Here is a 14,586-nt window from a genome sequence, read left to right as displayed (position 1 = left end):
TTTTCTTGTGAAAGTGGTTAAACAGCGTCACTGAAAATGGAGATACCTCCAGAAAGGGAAAAGGAACAGCTGGAGTGAGGAAAAAAATCTCTGTGGAGAAATTTAGTATAAGGAAATAACAAGGAAACTAAAGATTGCTCAAATGGAAAAAAAAAAAAAAATATATATATATATATAAGTAGCCCATCTTAGTAATGCATTAGTAAGCCTGTTAATTTAGAATCAAAAGAAAAATATTAAATGAAAATCTTATGTATGTTACAGAAGCATTACTTAATGACATATTGTACAACTTTTATGAAATATAAGTAGGATAACGAATCGTGTTTCATCAGAAAAACTACATCAAAATGCAGGTATGGTGGTATGGTGAAACAAGATTGTATTTAGAGTCCAAAGCATGTCAGAAAGGAGTTCTGGTATCTCTAATATCTCCTGAGCATGGAGCACTGTTGCTCCACTTTCATTAAAAAGACAGTGAAACATTTCTACCCACAGTATCTGTGAGAATGAAAAGCTTGAACAAATTGTGGGCTGTTGTGTCTAATCCTAGGCTGGATCTATGTGAAATTTGAATTAATTAAGCAGCAGCTTGGATCTGGAAGCAGTGTAAAAGCCACCACAGTTGAAACAAGCCTTGCAGGAGCCAAGGGCAGACAGGAGGGCACCTTTTGAAACCTTCTCCATCTCCCTCTGGTACTCTGAGCACTCACTGGTCATGCCTGCTGTTAGATCTGATGCAGCTTCATGAAAAAAAAGATCCTTGGCTGCCTTCACAATAATTGCAGTGTAAAGTTGCCATGTGTTTCATTAACCCAGCACTGGGCAAATGCTTTCTACTGCTACAAGCTTTATATGGCTTTTCAAATGAGATTGATAGGGTCATATATTTACTCTCACAACCCTGTGTAGGCTGAGACAGCTGCTCTTGGAGCCCATCTGTGGGTTCCTGAAGGCATGAATCATACAGCAAATATAATCATAAGCCCAGCAGAAAAGGACCTGGAGGTGCTGGTGACAGCAGCTGAACGTGAGCCAGGTGTGCCCAGGTGGCCAAGAAGGCCAATGGCACCCTGGCTTGTATCAGCAATAGTGTGGCCAGCAGGACCAGGGCAGTGACTGTCCCCCTGTGCCAGCACTGGTGAGGCTGCACCTCAAATCCTGTGTCCAGTTCTGGGCAAGAAGGACATTGAGGGGCTCACTGCAAGAAGGACATTGAGGGGCTCACTGCAAGAAGGACATTGAGGGGCTGGAGCAAGTCCAGGGAAGGGCAGTGGAGCTGGGGAAGGGTCTACAGTGTAAGACATGGGAGTGGCTGAGGGAGCTGGGGTAGTTTAGCCTGGACAAAAGGAGGCTCCAGCATCCTAAATTAAGCATACAAAACTAAATGGATTTTTCTATCTCTTGTGATAGTAATATTTTTATCCTTCATATCTTGGTTCCTGCTAGAGCCTTTTCCCTTTCCAATGTCAAATATAATCATCATCACTGAACACTAAAGCAAATTATTCCTTCAATTTAAGAGCCATACCCAGCTTCATTTGTTTCTACTCTGTCCTGTCTGCATAGCAATTACAACCTTTCATTACTGGCTTTCTTCTCTGTATATTTCAATATTTAAAAAATTTTATATATATATAGACACATATATACACAAACACATACATATATATAAATGTATAAAATGCATATTTAAAAAGAGAAGAGCATGTGTTCTTAAAAGAGAAGCTTAAATTTTGGTAATTTTTCAAATTTTACTATATCCATACCTATTTTTGTATGAACTTGTATGTTTAAAAAATTATATTTTCAACAGCTACTGATAAGACTAAGCAAACAAGTTTCTGTCAGTATCCATGCCCAAACAATGAAACAACTAACACAAATTATGAAAAAAAAATAGCAATTATTTCTATTTTTTTAAAAAAGGGCAATGAAAGTAACTAGAATCTGACATCATTAAAACAGCATAGGAAGAGAAACTGGTTTTCTTACCCTGCTACATCTTCTACTTTTTGATGAGGTTTTGTTTATTTGATTTTTGGCTAAAAATAGAGTCAGGGTGATTTTGTCACTCTCAACATGCTCAGATGACTAACAAGTTAAGGTCAAAATTTGAGGTGTTTTCTGGCTCCAGGCTTTTACAAAATATAATATTCTGACCTATTAGTAAACCATCCCTTAAATGTCACAAAAGATGTCTCTTACAAACCAACAGACAACTCTCAATGAACCAGACCTCATGTGCAAGATAGGAATATTTTTCATTCTTAGTAAAGCAGAATCCAGCTATCCTGCACAGTTCCTTGCCACTTGATCAATTTTCATCTCATTATTCCCAGCATTATTCCTTGCAGGATTAACTGATTGTGGTGTGCAAGGCATGACATAGAAGACAAAAAAAAAAATAATAATTTGAACTTGCAGTTATTTCCAGAGGACAACAACAAATTAATTCATCCCCTTATTAAGGATGGTATTGAGGGCAAAGTTTTCTATATTTAACTACTGTCTGTCTATTTTGTGCATGGATATTGACTATTAGTGCACTATATTTGAATGCACTCTTGGCCTAAAACCAGTATTTGGGGAATATATTGGCAGTTTAGTTTTCCTAACTGTGTTCCTATGAGAAACAGTAGAGAGAGAAACAGGAAGATTAAATTATTAAGATATAATTCATTTTCCACATTCTAATGCATGATTCTTTTATGCTACTTATCCCAACTAATGAAAGTCATCTTTAATTAGTTTTTGGAATTTGACACAAAAGCTTTCACAAAGGATTGTATAACAGCACTGCCTGAAAGCAAAACCTTTCTAGCAATTATTTGAAAATGCAAGAAAGGAGAAAGATATGACCCAAATTGTTGGACACATAGGAATTAATTATATTAGTACTCAACCTAAGTTTATTTTTACACAACGCTTTTTTAATAGTAAATATTAGGGGAACTTCTTGGTATGAAGATCTCAAAATCTGGCTACAGAACTAAGAGTGTCTGAGGCAAGGTTTAGATATGTGGAGATAATGTGAATCTGACTTCATCTTTTTGTCATCCTGCCCGTGATGGATTACACTAAAATCTCAGGAAGTACTATGATCCTTGTGGGTATCAAAGTCTTAGACCAAATTTTCTATTTATGCTTCATTCAGAATAATCAAGGTGGTCATTATTCTATTTTTTAAAATCCTGTAGTCAATAATTTTACATATACAAGGCTATAAGTAGGCTTCCAGCATATTTTATTTTGGAGAAAAAAAAGTCTGAGGTTTGTTATTCCAACATGAAAAATATGGGGTGATTTATAATTTAATTAATGATCTAATGTGTATTCCATTATCTTTCAGCCCTGTATAGAATAATTCTCATAGCCTAATATATTTGCACTAATGCTCTGCAATTTGCTGTCAAATTGCATTTAATTGTGTTGTCCACTGAAAAAAAATGAATAATGTTTATTCAGCAAACTTTCTACACTCCCATTACTTAGCATTAAGTTTAACCATCCAAAGACACAGAGATGCAGCACTTGGAAAAATACTCTTGGTGATTTTAGGACTGCCATTAATGGACACCTTAAGTTAAGGTGGTAAGTTAATTCTAAAACATTAAAAATAATAGGACCCAGACCAGCCCACTGAAATATTCTAATACTAATTGTCATCATTTTTAAATTACTAAATTGACTAGAGGGATTTAAAAAAGAATATGATGGAATCCAACTAATATAGAGGAGCACATGTGTACAAAAGCTTGCAGAGCATAATATGGACTGAATATATTAAGAATAAATCACTTAAAGTAAGGTAAAGCTACCTGACTCAATCCCAAGGGTGTCTATTTCTTAAATTTTTTGATTAAAAGATATGGGTTAAAATAATTATTAATAAGAGGGCAGAAAGCTGAATGCCAAATGCTTATTAATTTAAGTCCATCTTGGAAAAATGAACTGAAGTAACAGCGGAGTTGAAATCATTAAGCAACAATGGGAATCATGGCAATGAATAAAGACAAAAGATTGGAGGGGTGAATGACCCATGTGTGAATTTCAGAAGCAATGCGAGGTGATTTTATCCTTACTTAAATTAATCCTGAAGACAGAGTATTATTTGTTTTACCATACATTTTCACTCATTAATTAATGATTAGAAACAAGTAGAGGAAGGAAAATTACTGGTCCCCTGAAAAAAAAAAAAAGCTTGTTATGCTCCTTTGGTTTCTGCTGGACTTCCTCTGATAAGAGATCATATCACCTTGGTGACTGTCACTAATAAATGCCTTTACAATTATTTTCCACAAAGGACTGACAGGAGTCATGGAAGGGAACAGAGATTTTTACGATAGAAATCCAGAGAGTGGTATCCTCTGGAGGAACCCAAAGCTATACATTACTTTAAAATGTTTAGTGTAAATGGTCAAACACAATCATTCACTTCATACACTCTACATACAATGTCAAACCTCTCCACATGGGCAGCTTCCTGCAAATGATTTCTGCAACATCGATATTGGTCAGTGCCTTTGCAAATGTAAGGCTGAGCATTTAACCATTCTTTTCTGCAGCAATCAACCAGAAACACTTCTGGGCAGGTAAAGAGACAGTTATATAATGCTCAAAAATCACAGCAGAATTGAGTCAAAGCCTATACTGTTTCTCACTAGTTTTGCTGGGAGTACCACGAGGAAGGACCTTTGATTTTCTGTGATTCTCATTATAAATCACATCCATATAAATCACAGATTAGTATTTAGCAGTGCACATACATGCACTTCAAAAAAAAAAAAAAAAAGCTTTCACTTTAAACTTTTCCACGTTTTCTTTTCTACAGATTCCCTAGTAAATTTTAAACTTAATCTCTTGCTATCTACTGATTTCTCCACTTTGACTATATACAGAAAAATTTTACATTTAGAAATGTAGCCTCACTTGATAATGAATTTTTGAAAAGTGTATGTGTTAGTATTAAAAAGTCCAACAACCCAGAAACATTGCTAAATGGAAAAATTTGGGACAGTTTACTTAGCTTGACCTATATATTCTGTAACAACTTATAAAAAATCAAACTGGTCTGATGCTATTGAACAATACTACACACATTGGACCTTGCAAACACCTGAATATTCCAGTCTCTGGGGAAAATATATTTCTCAAGAATGCCATTATGGGAGGCAGGCCAAATATAAAAAGCACTATATTTTACATTTCATGCAACAGGAGTTTGTGGGGTTGTTTTGACTAGTTAACAGACTGGAGTCTATAAGGGGTTTTGTACCTATGAGTCATTAAATAGGCAGCATACATATTACTATACAGATCTTGTTCTTATAATCCAGACTTAATTGTTTTGGTGAATATTTGATTTTAAAGCAACTTTTTGAACAACACCTACTTGAGGTCTTGGGAAGGTTCTGCTCTGATATGGGGTGTCTCCACAGAGTGCCCAAACACTGCCCCTTCCGTGCCTAAAATACATAAATAAAATACAGTAAAATTACTTTGGAAAATAAAACCACATTGAAATATATGACCACAAATTGACACTATTAGGAAAAAATATCTGAAAAAATCCTTTAATAATAATTTAAAATGTTTCTTCATATTTACATTTTCATTTCTATATCAAAATCTGGACCAACATCCCGTGAAGCTCTGGATTTCTGCTTTCTCACGTACAAATCTGGAACACTTACAGATCCAAATTTTTCAGAAATTGTTTGGTTGAATGCTTGTCTCCATATTTTGGACAACAATTACTTTACAGAGAGTGGAAATAATATAATATATTTGTGTGGCAAAAACACAGTAGAGAAATATCTGCCGCATTTTACATTCTGGTTATTTTGATTACTTAAATTGAGATGCCAAGCTTTTAGAAAATTTGAGGTAATTCTCTCTTGCCTGAAGCTGCTGGCTTAATCTAGATATCTGACAGTTTCAGAGTTTCTTTCTATCAGAGCTTTCTCAGTGAAAAAATTTATTCTCATGGAATGTCCTTTGTGTTGTTTTAGAAGTGGACACTAAAGTATCTCCTACTGGGTGTTTAAAATCCAGACAAAGAAAATGGGTACCAGTTTTTCAAATCTGAATTGCTTCTCCACTGAATTTTGATTTATATTACTAGGTCCAAGTTGAATATGGTAATTCCACAGTTTTCATTAGACAGGCAAGATTTTTCATTGAGAAACTCCTCTTCAATTAAAAAAATACAACTCTACTAAACATTCACTGAAGTTATTTCAGAAAAAGACAATTCTTTAATAATTTTAAAATGCATTTCTTCCAAGAAAATAATGGGGGGAAACAAAAAAAATAATAAGGATCTTTGTTAAGGTAATATAAAAGTCAAGAAATTTATATGTAGAGAACAGCACTATAAAATCAGCATTTCTCTTACCTCTCTTCTCTAAGGACTGAACACATAAAGGTTATTTATACCCTCACTTTACACTTAATAGATAGAAATAGCTTCCATATGTTTTTAGGCATTTGAAATTTGCCTCCTTTTTTTCACTCACTGACAATCATCATGCCTATTTTCGTTTACTGGTTTATCCAATGCCATTGGTTTTGTCATTCATTTACATCAATTTGGCTTTCCTTCTCTGAAGATGGTTTACTAGGCATTGGGCAAGACAAATAGCCTAGAACTAGGGAGTGAAACTCTTTCCAACAGAGAAATTCCAGCACAGGTGAAAGATCTCAATAAAAACGTGTAAAACAGATAATGCATTTATCTTCTATCAAAATAAGATCAAGGAAACTGTCTGGGATAACTATGGCTCATTACTAAATATTCTTGAATTAATTGCTATATTTCAACAGCAGAAGTTTTCTTTTGTTCTAAGACTTGAATTCTGAGTAGACCTAAAAATACACCTACAACATCTCATAGTAGGTCTGCAAGAAGTGCTCAGCAGAACATAGCCACCGCTCTAATTGCAACAGTATTTTAAGTGTAATAAAGTATTTTCAATTTTTTAAATATTAAAATATTTAGCAAATTTTTTCAGAAACTCTGGATGTCAAAGAAGATAGCTATTAGACACTTTTACAGTTAATCAATGATATTTAGTTTCAAACTATCACCAGGATTTAAAAGCAGAATGAAGTTATAAATGTCAAGTTGGTAACATTGTTTTTTAGTGTTAAGGGAAAAATAGCCTGAGAAAGAGGCAAAAAAAACCCAAGGTAAGCAAACTTCAACCTGGTAATAATTTTCTAAACTCCACCTTCATTAAAAGAAAACAAAAATAACCAACCAACGAAAAAATCCCACCAACTCACCCTACTCTCCAATACCTTAATTGTAAAGTAGTCTATTAGTAAGGAATATAGAAGAGAGGAAGAGAAGAGTAATGAATTAAAATCCTAGTTGTTTATCTCCAAGAATCTATAACCTTTACAAATATTCTGGGAAAGAATACTGAGAACAACTTTATTACAACCACTGCTTTGAAGATCTCAAGAACAACAGCAAAAAAAAAACCTGAACAAAATCCATTTTCTGTAACCAGGCTTTGCTGAGTGTTATGGAAAACCACAGGAGGAAAAAACCCAGTATTTTTTTTTTCCTAGTATTATTCCTAAATGTGCTGTACAGAATCTGTTTTTTAAATCTTGCAATGGCTTGAGGTTCTCTTTCCTTTAAAAGACCAGAATATCATATCTATATAGCCAGGCCTTCTGCCACTCAAAATAAAGCTCATCCCCATCTATGATGAACCTCTCTAGGAGCTAAATTCTCAAATTCTAAGTGTGTTTCCAGATCCCAGTTATCATTCTCATCAGTAAAATGAAATGCTTTCAATGCCAAGGGCCCTTTATATTTCTGAAGGTGGCAATGGGATATAAAGAAGTAACTAAGTCAGCAGAATGCAGAGTTGCCAGTCTTTGCTTAGGAGAAGACCATGCCTGTAATATTTGAAATAACATTATCAATGCAAAGATGCACAAAATTCACTCTGAGTCTGACATTGAATTAATCAAAAGTATCAAAGGTAATAGCAGGCAAAGACTGATAATTAAAGTTAAATGACAGCTGGGTATAACCCAGCTTTAGTATCTCTTCACTTTCAGCATCATTATTTTAAAAGATGAGAAGACATTTCTTCCCTAAGAAAATAGAAATTTGAAAGAAAGACCAAGTTTTTCAAGCAGACCGGAAATCCAGGCAGGGAGAATTAAAGATAAACTGATATAAATAAATAAAATATGGTTAAAACAAAAACCAAACCAAATATGCTCCTTTTGCTATCTGAAAATGCAATCAATGTTTTTTTTTTTCTTCTCATACAGCCTCAAAAGCAGAAGCATAGCAGTTCCTGCAGTAAATTCTTTTTTCTTAAAAAAAATACCTTCAACACTTCAAGAATATCCTCAATTCCCTTTATTACAGAGTGGAATAAAAGCAGACACTCAATTACCTTGGTTTTAGTAAGAAAGGTGAAAAAGATCAGCCAATCAGAATTATTGATATGTTTCCTGCAGCTAAACAGCAGGGTCAAGAAAATAGATGATTATCTGTGTTACTAAAAAATACAGAAGAAAAACTATATAATCCTTTTTTTAATTTAATATTTGAAAATCTGTAGTTATTTGAAAATAGGTTGGACCATGTAGTTCAGTATTCTTAAGAAATGCTACTATAAATGTACATTCTAAAGATATAACTAAATAAATTGAACTATAAAACCAAATTCAAAGTCCATAGCATTATTTTCTAAATGAAAGAAATATACTTTAGGTGTTTGGTAAGCCACAATGTTAAAATAGTTATTTTTACAGAAATAAGAGGATGTTCTAATAACTGTATTTCCAGACTTACAGAATCATAACTGAGACCTACTTTGAGATGAGTGAAATTCTAGTGAGAGATGAATGAATACAAAATAAACCTTAAAACGCTTTCAAGTACAGCTGAAAAGGAAGTAGTTAGGGAACTGAATTCAATGGAACATGAGTTAGAATGGATAACTATAAAAAGTGATCCTTTTAAAGGAAATAAAACCACAAGGCCATGGAGTAGGAGAAAAGGATCTAAAATCAAAACCGTAAGTGTAACTGAACAAAATTACCCATACCTTCACTTTCCAGTTGAAGAGAATGAAAGAAGCATCTGTACAGCCAAGTTACCGATCAAAGAATACCAATTGTTATAGAGGTTGCTGGAGGAAACTCAGTAAACAGCACAAACCAGGCAAGAGGCCAAAAGTTCCATCCTGTATTGTGGATGCCATGGGACAGGGAGAGAGAAATGGCAAGTGTTTCTCACAGTGGCTTGTGAGAAAGTTTTGGGAGATAGAAAAATGTGATAACCTGTTGATTATAAATGATTTGCAGGTGCTGTTTTTCTACTTTAATTTTCTGTTTCTCTCAAGGACAGTGTGTGAGAAAGATGTTTCTGTTAGTTAGCCAATAGAGTAGAATCCATCATACCACTCTATAAAAACCATGTGGTTCTTTGAATAAAGCCTTCTTTGCCTTTCTAAGATCCTGCCTCTCACCTGCCCCTGCCCCTGCCTTGGTGCACGAGTGACACTGTATTTATAGAGAAACCTTTTTACACACAGATTTTTTAACAGATTTTTTTAAACACCAGGCCTTTAAGAAACTTTGACACAGAGCAAATCAAAATTACCCTTTTACTACAAGCAAAAACAGTCACACATTCCTGCTGAAACAGATCATTTAGAAAGACCAGTATAGACTACTAATTTCTGCTCAGCTTGCTGGTTTCTGAAATTCAGCCTCTGAGAAATGACAAGTGGCATTAAAAAAATGGAAGTGCAACATTGGCATTCGGCTCTGCATTATATTTGCTTATACATGTGCATGCTAAGGAAGTTTTTTTCATTTATTCAACCAGCAAATAACTCTTTCATACTTTCTGAGTAATTACTTTACATAGCAGAATGGTACCTTTCAGTGGCTTTGTAATTTACCAGGAGGAAAAGACCAAGCTGGGGCTTTTTTCTGTTTTGGGTTGGTTTTATGGGGGGGCTTGTTGGAGTGTGGGCTTTTTGGTTGTTTGATTGTTTGGTTATTTTGCTTGTTTGGTTTTTTGTTTTCTTTTGTTTTGTCTTGTGAAAAGAATACTGGCTAAAGAGTTGATAAGGCAAGAACTAAAAAGTAATTAAGTATTTTGCTGTGGAAAATGACCCACATATTACCATTATCCCAATCCTTCACATCATTCATGCAAGCAAATTACCTGACAATGGAATTGTGAATCATTTTGATGTGTACAAACTACATGCCATTGCAGCATCACATATACAGCTCAGTTTTACCACCTTGATTTTTCACTAGGTTTTTCAGAAACATCAAGTAAGAATTACTGAGATTTTGCAAGTACTAGATTGGGATGCCAATTTGTCCGCTGAGTTATAGACTTTAAAAAAGGGTTTGCAAATTATTTATTATTTTTAAAGTTTGCAATTTTATTTGTTGCACATCAATTAGTTAAGTTAAAGCATTGACAGATTCCACAAAGAGTGAAAGATAACCAAGATTCTTTTATCATTGAAGAGACCTTAAAAACACAGACTATGTGTTTTAAGTCTGGAATATTTAGGTTCTAAAAATTTAATTGCAAAAAAAAAAAATTGAAAGCTGTTACTCAACAATAAGAGCTTGGAAGAGCTAATCACTGACAGACTGGAAAAAAACCCCAGAAATATTCAACTGTGCAAAGCAATGATTACTAAAAGGTGACATAAAATGTTTGTTCCTTCTTTTGTAAAAGCCCAGTTATTATAGCTTATTTTGGGATGAGTAGGAATGCAGTTTCTGGCCTTCATGTTGGTTGTGCATTTCTTAAACACTTCCCATTCTTTAAGTTACTTGGAGTGTAATTTAGCTAGGTACTTGTATTAAAAAGTAAGATTCAACTGGATTTTTTCTATGGAGATGTGGATGACTAAAATGAAAGTGAATGAGTTATTTTCTGAAAACGTGACTGACATGATTGCTGGTATTTTAATCTTGCAGGGCCCCTCAGCAGCAAAACTGACTAATGCTAAATGATGAAGGTTTCAGATATGACCCTGTTGTGGCCATATATGAGGTATATTATAGGTAGGAGGTTGTAGTACAGCCTGACTATTTTCAGTTTACCCATAAACTAAAGCATGTGCATTGAAATCTTCAGAGGTAAGCTGTTATTGAAAAGCAAATTCTAACTGGAGTGATTTAGATTTATAACTCAAAGCACTTGAATATGACTAATTTGTGATGCATATTTTCTGTACGGCAGTCTTACTAAAGCAAAGATTCTTACTAAGTCTTTAATTTAAATCAGAAGAACAACTTCCCCAATAAATTAAAACTCAGCATCGTCACTGAGTTAAATTTTGATCAAAGCAAGTTGTAACTCCAGGAAATACTTGTGAAATTGCAACAGTCAGTATTTATCTTCTTAAATAGCATCTTCACTTATTAAGTACAAACATTTGAAACATAGATTCCCAATGGTGGGCAGTTGATACACCTCTTGTCTTGCACTGCAAATTAAACTGTATTGTGACTATCTGCTCAGTTTCTTATCCATAGAATTGTTTGAAGGTTCACATCCAAAATCTGTGTTTGGCTACAAATTGATCTACTTTTCTACAAAAGTAAATCTATTTGAATAAAATCTGGACTGAGAATAGCAGTAACATAATTCAATTAATAATTGGAAATTACTGTTCTAAATGCTCTCTCTGAGATGAAAAACCCAATAAATGCAAATGAAACTGCTGAAAAGTCACATTAAATCTAAATAGTTCCTCAAAACTTGAATGAAATTGAAATATATATAGAGGGTTTAGAGAAAAGAGGTTTTAAAACCATAATAATTTCTGCAATATCGTTTACTTTTTCCCTATTAGGTACGGCAAACAGAGATACACATGACAATAAAAATGATGAAATACATCATTATCTGCTTGAGTTAATTCAGTCTCCTTGAAACTTTACAACAGCTAGATATAAGAATAGACTTCAAGATTATATTGAGATTTCACAATAAATAATTTCTAATACCAACCCCCCCCTCAACATTCATCATCTTCTCATATAAATCATAATCTGGACTTGCACTTTTCTTAAAATTGTGTAAATTATTTTGGGTTCATCACAGTTCATCAGGCACAAAAAGTGTCCCTGTCTACATTCAAAAGATAGAATTAAATGGGATTATTTTCATATTTAGTAAGTAAAAAATATCACATTTTTACTTCATTGCAGTAGATAACCGTAGATTTTGGAACACTTAGGCTTATGCTCTAATGAATAGTTGCTGAGTTTCAAAGCAGAATTGCTGTTTCCCTGATGAAAAATGAATGAATCCATGAATAAGAAGACTTTCAAACAACAGTCAATAGCTTCATAACCAGAGGACTCAATTGGAATGTAAAGGAATGGTGCATAAACTTGGATATCTGTACTACAAAATGGGAGAATGAGAAAATTGATTCTCACCCAGTTTCAAAAACAAATAGCAATAATTTCCCATTTTGAAGTTTTCTGGAAAATATATCTGCTCACCTTCAAAACTTAGCCAGGAATGTCCATTCAATTTCATAGAATCACATAACTATAAAGGTTGGAAAAGACCTCCAAGATAATCAAGCCCAGCCCTTAACTGATCACCACTTTGACAATTAACCACTGCACTAGTTGTTATGTCCAGTCATTTCCTGAACACTTCCAGGGATGGTGACTCCATCTTTTCCCTGGGCAGCCCATTGGAATGCTTGACCACCCCTTCAGTGCACGAACTCTTCCTAAAGTCCAACCTGAGCCCCTCCTGGTGTAACCTGAGAACATTTCCTCTGGTCCTCTTCCCTGGTGAGAAGAGACCCACCCAGCCACTTTGAAAAAGTTGTAGGGAGTGATAAGGTCTTTCCCAAGCCTCCTTTTCTTCAGGCTAAACAATCCCAGATCTCTCAGCTGCTCCTCATAATCCTCACTCTCTAGACACTGCAGCAGCTCCGCTGCCCTTCTCTGGACACGCTCCAGCACCTCTGTGTCTTTCTGAAGTGAGGAGCCCTGAACTGCACACAGCACTTGAGGTGTGGCCTTCACCAGTGCTGGATGCAGAGGAGCATCACTGCTGTGGTCCTGCTGGCCACACTATTTTTGACACAGGCAAGGATGCATCTGCTTCAAAAAGCTCTAAAATAAAATTTACGATCAGCTTTTGATAAAAGTAAAAGGTATTTTCCCTTCAGTGATAACATTCCATAAATAAATAGTATGATATTGAAAAGTTAAAGCTCAGAGGAACTGATCAGGAATTTGTCCATTAAGTCTAGCCACTTAGCTGTCTAAATTAGGAACACAGATTACTTATATGTAATCTGTAGCCAAAATAGAGAATTGGCATCTCTAGAGGTTAGCTACTAATGATAATGGACTGAGACTAGAGCAACAGTGCAGACAACCCAAGCACTGGAAACTTTTGCCTTCAACACCTGAGCAGCAATTGATGATCTGATTTTCATCTAAATTGGGAAAATCTTGTTTGGAAATCTCACTTTAACCATATCAGAGGTCATCTAAGTTTCTTACCCTAAGAACTTTAATTGCTTCATAGGGTACAATATTAAAGGCAAGTTCCCTGTGCCATATGTAAATGTGCATTTATTTCTGTTCTCTTTGACATTTCTGTAACATACTGATAAATTGTTATGAGTATCTGAGAATTACTGCTACATTCATGCATCTTAGTAAATTGTTTTATTTATGCTAAGGAAGACAAAAAGCAGCAGGACAATCATCCAGATTTTTTAAATATCTGTACTACAGCATTTTTACTGTATTGGAATTAGCATGCCATTGATAAATTATAATCAGATATTTAGATAAGTGCATTTGTGCACCCTGTAGAAGTTCATCATATGCAAGTACATAGCATGTATTTTGAAAGCTGTCAAATGCTTCCAAATACTTCTCAATACATGCAAAAAAAAAAAAAAAATGTGTTATGAATCCTCACATGCATTTCCACAATGCCAAAACAGGAATGTGCGTATATAATATATTTTGGTGCCTACAACAAAAATACTGGTGACTCAAATTATTGAAAGTCTTTTTATTTTTCAGATACTAGAAATAAAATGAAGCTATAATATTAATTCCTTATAAGGCTGTTAAAAGGTTTCTATTTGATATTAGCACTAGTGATTAGAACCTATTATGAGTTCCCATTCCTGCTCTTTATTAATGTTCTGGTTTTCTCTCTAAAAGTAAATTACATAGATGAATACATTTAAACCTGGAATTAGGTAAGTCTTTATTGCAGTTTTAAATGGAAATTCTGCAGCTGTGAGTGGAAGTGTGAATGTGGAACAGTAATTTTGTCACTTAATATTCTCACCTTCAAGTCTGCACAGCCATGAAGCTATGCTTTTAATTTAGCAACAAAATGGAAGCAGGTGCATTTCAAACCAATTAACTGCAGTGACTGCAAACCACCAATGGTTGTGTTAGCAAACACGTGCCTACTTGTTATGTGTACTAACCACAGGAAAGACAGCCTTTTCTGCAGGAAAGCATAAGATATTAAAGCATAGTGTAGTATGGGGAAGTTGGCTG

General features: G+C 34.5%; 1 protein-coding gene across 2 annotated transcripts in view; it reads right to left on the bottom strand.

Moving 5' to 3' along the window:
- The window catches only part of SGCZ (sarcoglycan zeta), a 181,987-nt gene that overhangs the window by 37,837 nt on the left and 129,564 nt on the right, over positions 1 to 14,586 (bottom strand). For both annotated transcript variants that reach the window (XM_018906987.3, XM_050973777.1), the window contains one exon: positions 5,396 to 5,468. In XM_018906987.3, coding sequence (XP_018762532.2) covers positions 5,396 to 5,468 — 73 coding nt within the window. The remainder of the gene's footprint in view (positions 1 to 5,395; positions 5,469 to 14,586) is intronic.

Source organism: Serinus canaria, chromosome 4 (assembly GCF_022539315.1).
Source record: "Serinus canaria isolate serCan28SL12 chromosome 4, serCan2020, whole genome shotgun sequence".
Classification (NCBI taxonomy): domain Eukaryota; kingdom Metazoa; phylum Chordata; class Aves; order Passeriformes; family Fringillidae; genus Serinus; species Serinus canaria.
Note: the sequence above shows the minus strand (reverse complement) of the source record. Positions and strands in the feature narration are given on the sequence as shown.